Here is an 8,210-nt window from a genome sequence, read left to right as displayed (position 1 = left end):
AGCACTGGAATAGGCAGGACTCAGGAAAAACTGGCTTTGCCACTAATTGGCTATATGACCTTGGTCAGCAACCTTATGATCTAGGTCACAAGATTAGAGATTTAGAGGTAAAAGAGATCTTGGAGGCCCCCTAACTCCCTTTTTTTATAAATGGAGTAACTGAACTGCAAAGAGCCTGTGACTTGCTCAAGGTCATGAGGGTAATGTAATGAAAGGCAGAATTTGAATCCAGGGCCTCTCTCTCCAAGTTTAGGGTTCTTCCCACACTATTAACATTGTCATTTTACACAATAAGGAAACTGAAGCTCACAGAGGTTAAATGCCCTGCTCCAGGTCATAGTGCAAATTAGAATTTGAACCCAGGTTCTAAACTCAGGGCTATTTCCACATATAAGTATTATGATTCTCATCTTACGTGAAGAAATTGAAGCTCAGAAAGCTTAATAACTTCACAACTACTAAAATATTGGAGGGAGCCATGCAAAAAAAATGGGTCTTTTTTTTTATTTCAAATTCAGTTTTCTTTGCTGTGTAAGGAGGAATATGCATGAGTTGGAGGTGGGGTGGGGTTGGGGAAGAGGCCTGAAAGGCCTTTCAATCAAACTCCCTCTATAGAGGTCTAAGAAATCTGAGACCTAGACTGAGAAAATGCTTTGCCCAAGGTCACGAAAGTTCAACTCCCAAATCCAAGTTTTTTTATACCACTTCCACCTCTGAAATTCCAAGTCACCTACACCTCTCCACTCCTTTGCAGTGGTGCGGATCATTACATATAGTTATTTGCAATGTATCGATTGGTTTTACTGTTTTATTTTTAACTTTAAAAATTTATATTATGTGGGAGAAAAGGGATGCCAATAGTTTTTGCTTTGTAAGAAAGCGGTAGCAATAAAGATTTGTTAAAAGAAAAGAGACTCCAAGACTCTGTGGCTGTTCTGCACCGGGAATACAGCCGGGGTGGGATGGATCAGCTGGCCGGGCGTAGGGGTACGTGTCAGTCATCCCAACAGCTGTGCAGACACAAGTGCAGCGGGGCCTCCTCCCCGCGTGGGGTGGGGTGATGGGCCAGAACCGTTGGGGTGGAAGGCCCCTCATGAGCGGGTCGAGAGCCTCAGAAACCACATCTCCGCGGGTGACGGAGTCCTTCAGGGTGACGGTCAAGCCAATTACCACCAGGGGATAAGCAGCCGGCCCCAGGCCCGGCTCATCCATCATTCACCGCCGGGCTGCCGTCCGCAAACCAGGCCGGGCCCCTCTCGGTCTCCGCCCCGACTCTGCACCAGAGCACGACCCCCAACCCCGGCGGGTCAAAGGCACCCATTCTCATCCGCTAGGCCAAAGCCCAGACGCCGGGACGTGGGCTTTTGTTCTCCCAGAGACACACGCGAGGCGCAGGGCGCGAGTCTGGAGGGGAGGCCCCAGCCCAGTGACAGCCCCCCATTGACCCCGCCCAGTTCCACGCCAGCCAATGGGAGCGTCCAGTGGAGGCCGCAGGGGGCGGAGCGCCGAGGCTTTAGCGCCTGCGCGGGGAGCGCCGTGTCCTTTCGGTCCGAGCTGTAGCAAGCGTCTGTGAAAGCAGCGACGAGTTCCCCAGCTTTCGGCCCTCTCTCACCGGCTTTCTTCCTCCTGGTCCGACACCTTCCCCCTCTGTAACCATGACAGAACAGGCCATCTCCTTCGCCAAGGACTTCCTGGCTGGTGGCATCGCTGCGGCCATATCCAAGACTGCGGTGGCCCCCATCGAGAGAGTTAAGCTACTATTGCAGGTGCGTGCTTGGGGACATGAAATGTCAAGCGGCCGGAGCCCAGCTCCGGACCGGGGTGGTAGTGCATATGGGGGAAAGAAGGGTATCTGGGGTGAAAGAAGTAGGCCCAAGAATCCGGGGACTTGGCGCGCGGGGGCGCGCGCCCACCCTCGCGCTGCCGTCCCCGTTTTCCCTTTCACTTTCATGGTGGGGCGGTGGAAGGGGAAGACAACGCCCTGAGAGTGGTCGTGGAGTCGATTCTGGCTAATCTCGTTACCGGGAGAACTCGCGCGCGCGCGCTCCCGCGTCCTCCCTCCCGTCCTTGACCGGGGAGGTCGCGTAGGAGGGACGGGAAGGTGACGGGGAGGAAGTAGCCCCCGGTTGGGTGTCGAGAAGGGGGGGGCCGTTAATCTTTAGTGACACGTGGGTCTTCTGCCCTCCCTCCGGCCCCTCGGGCCCTTGGGGATTGGCGCGAATCTCCCGGAAGTGTGCGTGAGCTCGCGGGTAGGGGAGGTCTTTGTCCCTTCGCGCCCCGCCCCGGCATCTTCACCCCTGCTGCCCTTTTAAGGGAGAGGAAGAATGAGGAAGGGCGGGAGGGGCTGACGTCAGGGGGTCACGTGGTGCCGGCTGTGCTGCCGCAGTATCGGAGCTGTCGCGAGGAGTCTGAATGCGGCAGGAGATGGGAGCGGAGGGGGGAACGTCTCCAGTTGTCATGGCGACCCCCCCACCCGCCAAGCGCTCGGGCCTCCTTGCTTGTCTGCCCACATCTTCTGCCTCCTGGCGCCCGCTGCTTGGCCTTCCCTTCCCTTTGGGCCGCAGGCATGGGCGTTGGGGGTGCCTTGGCCTTTGCGTTTTCTTTTTGAATGGATTCTGGAGAGAAGCTCCCCCCCTTTTCTTTTAAACATGTATAGAGCACAGACAGCCTGTTTTGATAACAGGATTTGGAAATGGGAAGGAAAAAAACCCCAGAGGTCCCTAGATTAGTCCCTAATGCCATATATTTAAAAATTAGGAAACTGAGGCCTAGCGAGTCCACTATGTCTAAATTCACACTCTGCATTGTGACAAGAGCTGGAATCAGAACACCCGGCCTGTGACTACAAATGGGTCTTTTTTATGTTTGTAAACTACAGAAAGGGAAACTGAGGCCTAGAGGAGTGAAATGACATGTTTTTCCCAAGGTCACAGCTCGCGTTAAGATCCATTACTCTTCCCTTTCATAGATAACCTTGTAAGGTAGGCAGGGCTGGAACATAGCAATTAAAGGTCGTGTTTATTAAGCACATGTGTTGTATGTAGAGCATTATGCTAGGCTTTGACCTGGGGAGTCCTCAGGGCCTGCCTGCTCAAGGTCATACAGGTGGCTAATGTTAGGATGGGAAGTAGAACTCAGGCCTGGCGAGCTTTGTCCTCAGTCAAGACATTCCTAAGCTTCACTTCCTTGAGCTGTAAAATACAGTCCCTGACCTAGATGACCTCTAAGGCTGCTTTCTGCCACCTAAAATTAACATCTTAGGTGAATGCTGCAGTAGAGGTCTTCCGACATTACCTATTTTTCAGTGCCTATAAAGATTATAAATTGTCTGCCAGTTGAAGCTCGTAACCAGAAATCCTATACATTTTCATTCATTGGATTGGCACTTAAAAAGAGTGCTAGGCTTAGTCTCCAAAAGCATATTTTAATAGTTATTTTTGTATAAAGATTATTGCCTATTTGGGGAGGGGGGCTTTCATCCTAACAATTTGTTTTATGCTTTTTGGTTTTAGGTGCAGCACGCAAGTAAACAAATTGCTGCAGATAAGCAGTACAAAGGCATAGTGGATTGTATAGTCCGAATTCCAAAGGAACAAGGGGTGCTTTCCTTCTGGCGGGGTAACTTAGCAAATGTCATCAGATATTTCCCCACCCAGGCCCTTAACTTTGCCTTTAAGGATAAGTATAAGCAGGTGTTTTTGGGAGGAGTGGACAAGCACACACAGTTTTGGAGGTATTTTGCTGGCAATCTTGCCTCTGGTGGTGCAGCTGGAGCCACTTCTCTCTGCTTTGTCTACCCCTTGGATTTTGCGAGAACCCGCTTGGCAGCTGATGTTGGGAAATCTGGCACTGAGAGAGAATTCAAAGGCCTGGGAGACTGCCTTGTGAAAATCACCAAGTCTGATGGAATCCGTGGCTTGTATCAAGGTTTCAATGTCTCAGTGCAGGGTATCATTATCTATAGAGCAGCTTACTTTGGAATCTATGATACAGCAAAAGGTAAGAGTCCTTTCTAAAATGTTATTACCTTAGAAATACATTTGTAACTGTTTACTTTTCAGTTATAAATAGATCAAGTAAATATGATTATAACTACTTTGTGGTGTTTTTCTGTTTTGTTTTTTTTTTTTTTTGCATTATCTGTTTCTCCTATTTCTAGGGTAGGTTACTTGAACCTTTCTGCAGTCTGGTTTGATAGAAAAATTGGCTTCTAGTAAACATAACAGGATTGCAATCAGTGCTTTCTTGCCATTGATGACCATTGCTGAGATAATTTTATGGCTTCCAGAAAAGTTTTAATTCCTTGGTTCCAGCCTAAAAGGCACAGAAAAAATTTGTCTTGTCTGTAAGGGGTCTAACATGGTATACTTTTCTACAGGTGAAAAATTTTCTTTAAGGTTTTAAAGATTTGACTGAGTAAAAAAAACTAATGTCAGAGGTTTGAATTTAACAAATGTGATTCTTTCCCAGGCATGCTCCCAGATCCCAAGAACACTCACATTGTGATCAGCTGGATGATCGCCCAGACAGTGACTGCTGTAGCCGGGGTGGTCTCCTATCCTTTTGATACTGTAAGGCGGCGAATGATGATGCAGTCTGGGCGCAAAGGAGGTAAGATTTTTTTCTCTTATAGTGACTATATCTTAAAAATGTTTTTAGTATGAGTGAGGGACAAATGTAGTATTTTTGCATTTGACTACACTTGCCATCTGTCAACCCCGTTTTGTTTTGGCTAAGCTGAAAATGGTGAAGAAAATCTTAGGCAACAAAGTGATGTTTTAAGTACATTTTCCTGTTGTGGAAATGTTGCTTTTCTTCACCTAAGTGCATGTTTTGATTTGTTGGTGATGCTTTTATGTTTAAATATTTTTCTAGAATGTCTTCTGTAGCACATGCTCTTACCACTTCTTAGTCCCAGAACCTAACCCCTAATTTCAGCTGCCTTGTGTTCCTTCTAACCTCATTTTTCTGTTTCCTGAGTTTTCTAGCAGAGGTGGGGGGTGTGGTGGCAGCCATCTACTTACTGCTTGAGTCTTTCTTTCATCTCCCTTTGTAATAACATTGATTTTACTCTTATTTATTTATAAAGACCTATTTATTTCCCTTTGCTAGTCTAGGTAAAATACTGGCATGTGTATATTGTATGTTGGCAATTTGTAAGTCTTGAATTCTGACTGGAATTTTTTTTTCCTTTTGACAGCTGATATCATGTACACTGGGACAATTGACTGCTGGAAGAAGATTGCTAAAGATGAGGGTGGCAAAGCTTTCTTCAAGGGTGCCTGGTCCAATGTTCTTAGAGGCATGGGTGGAGCTTTCGTGCTTGTCCTGTATGATGAATTGAAGAAAGTCATCTAAGTACACCCTAATTTAAAAAGGAACCAGTGAATATAGATCCTGTAGAATACTTAACCATACTTAGCATTTTGGACCATTGACCTTCAAGAAATTCCTGTTGTCTTTTTATCCAGGCCAGATCATGTTTGTAGGGGAACCAGGAAAAGCTCTTAGAAAAAGGGACTCATTTATTGTGATCCATTATTCACACAGTGGAACTGATGATAATTCCGTATACTGATTCTATTGGTTTTTGGGAAAATAACAGTTACCGTGGGTCCAAGGAGGCAGATCAACTTAGACCATCTTAGTTTAAATGCTCTTTTGTAGGACCATAAATTTGTGTTTAAGTATTTATTTAAAAAAAATCATGTCTCCCATTTGTACTTAAGCACTATATATACTATTTTGCACAGCTGACTATTTGGCAGTTATGATGATCTGTGTTGGGCATTCTGCTGTAAAACAATAAATACACAGAAGACTCTAAGACTTGTGATGTAGTAACTGGATTATCCAACTTGGTTTGGTTGTAGTGAGTTTTTGAGGTTGAGCACAGTAAAGGTACTGGATTAATCATGGTAATGCAAAACAGGTACTGAATTGAGTAGTTTCATGGAAGATGTTTTAGCTTTCTACCTCTCCTACACTTGAGTTTACAGATTCTTCCATGTTACAATTGCACAAGCATCTTTTATGGATGAGGCAGTTCCAAAGGCCAGAAAGGTTACAAGTCTCATCTGGTTACTCAGGAAATAAATGGCAGAATCATAACATAAGCTTAAATCCAGTGCATTTCACCATATTACACAAGGTCTCAATACTATTAATATAAATATAACCTTTGTTATGCATTCAGCATTATATAACAGTTACATTTCTGCAATACACCTATATACAAAATAATTTAGCAGCTAATAGTGTCAAAAACTGGCATGGAAATGAATGGCTGTGATCATTAGGAAATGCACAAATTTGTTGACAAGTTAGCAAACAATAGTAATCTCACTGAATACCAGATTTAATTTTGACTATTAAAATATTGAATATATATTAGGTACCTGTGTTGCGTAGTGGCAAGGATATAAAGATGACTCTGGGGAAACTGTCAATCTTAAAGGTGGGGGAGAGGAGAATCTAGGTGAATGAGATTGGGGACCTAGACTTGAGTGTAAAGATGGGAAGTTGATACCTGTATTTTACAAGACTTTGCAATTGCATGTGTGGAATAAATAGTAGTGATAGAGCCTTACTGGTGCGGAGATGCTACATTTAGGTGTTGGGAAGAAAGGGTCAACTATATCATACTGCTGACAAAGTAGAAAGGACAGTTGACAACCTTGTAATATGCAAGCACAGAAAAAGTTCATTTTGATAAATTTTAAAATCCCTTACCTTACACAACCAAATTGAAAGGTGTCTTGGTGTCTACCTCTTAAGGGAATGGAGGGGGTTTGGGCAGGGTACTTTCTAAGCTTTGGGGGTGTGGTAGTGGTGAGGATAGAAACCATCAGTTGTCTTATGGAAGCAGAATCAGAGGGAACAAGACAGCACCTTAGATTTGAAGGGCAAGAGAAACTACAAAAGAAGTTTAGAGGAACTTCAATGCCCTTAATTTTGTAGAATTATATCTTAAGATGAGGAGGTGGGTGGGTGGAATTTTAATGATTAAATTTGGAACTACCAATAGTACAAAAAAGTAAAAAAATTGCCATCAGTAAACATTAAAAACACCTGTCAGGTACAAAGGGTCTTGTAAACAGACAGCACTAATGTTGTACTAAGATGAGATATGAATACAAACTTTAATCAGAGAGGTGGCACTAGACCTGACAGGGCTAGGGAATCCGTAGTGACAAGGGTTGAAGGGAGGAGATACGATTCCATGTGAGGGCATATGATAAACATTTTAAATCGGGGTAGTACAGGCTGGAGTTAAAAGACTAGGTAACTGGATTTGGGAGATGGGGGATAGTGAAGAGTCAAAGGTAACTGACTGGAACATGCTGTGCTTTACCAATAATGTGTAGGTGGAGATGTGGGTAAAGCTGAGGACAAGACTAGATATGTAGATTTGGCAATCATCTGCAATGATGGTAGAGGCATAGAAGAAGCTTGGGCAGAGCCTTGACCTATACCCGTACGTTGGGGATGAAACATGATCCTGCAAAGAACACTGAAGTTTTGTCAGACATTAGTAGAATTGAGAGGAGTGTTCCTAAAACCCAGAATAATATCCTGAGGTGGGGGTCAAGATTGTAAATGCCATTAAACTTTTCATCTGATGTAAGCCACGTTGAGTGTCAAGAATCTAAGCATGGGGGCAAGAAAATGGAACGGGTGAAGACATTTTTCTAGGGTTTCTTATGGAAGGGAAGAGATGGAATGATGCTTTGAGGGAGTGGGCAGATTAAGTGATTTTTAAAGGATGGAGATCTGGGCATATTTGTAAGCATCAAGGAAGAGTCATTGGATAAAATTTGAAAGTGAAAGAAAAAGGATATTAAAGAAAGGTTGAAGGATCTGGAAAAGGATAAGATCAAGGCATAATTGGAGGGATTATTAGCAAGAAGCGTCTTAAACTTGTGTCTGGGAGAAAGGTGGGTAATGTTGAAGTGATAGAAAAATGTGGGACAAGGGTGTAGTATGACAGAACAACTAATTTAGTTGAGGATCACCAGAAAGTGTTAAGGCAAGAAAAAGATTTAAGGGTGAAGGGAAGGGAGAGAGGGCATTATTGAAGTGCTTAGTGGTAGATGGGGCCAGGATTGAGAGGAGAGGAAGGAAAATAAGGTTGCTAGAATAGGAAAATGGGAAGGTTGGGTCCAAAGATCATGGTTAAGAGTGATGAACAGGTAGAGGAAAAGGGAGTG

At 44.4% G+C, this 8,210-nt stretch overlaps 1 protein-coding gene across 1 annotated transcript; it reads left to right on the top strand.

Annotated features, from left to right (window-relative positions):
• Positions 1–1,526: 1,526 nt before the first annotated feature.
• On the top strand, positions 1,527–5,829 carry SLC25A6 (solute carrier family 25 member 6). Its single transcript, XM_036743470.1, has 4 exons — positions 1,527–1,766; positions 3,513–3,999; positions 4,471–4,611; positions 5,201–5,829. Exons 1-4 carry the CDS (start codon positions 1,656–1,658, stop codon positions 5,356–5,358), a joined length of 897 nt encoding a protein of 298 aa, XP_036599365.1. The 5' UTR covers positions 1,527–1,655; the 3' UTR covers positions 5,359–5,829.
• The last annotated feature ends 2,381 nt before the right edge of the window (positions 5,830–8,210 follow it).

Source organism: Trichosurus vulpecula, chromosome 2, assembly GCF_011100635.1.
Source record: "Trichosurus vulpecula isolate mTriVul1 chromosome 2, mTriVul1.pri, whole genome shotgun sequence".
NCBI lineage: Eukaryota > Metazoa > Chordata > Mammalia > Diprotodontia > Phalangeridae > Trichosurus > Trichosurus vulpecula.
Note: the sequence above shows the minus strand (reverse complement) of the source record. Positions and strands in the feature narration are given on the sequence as shown.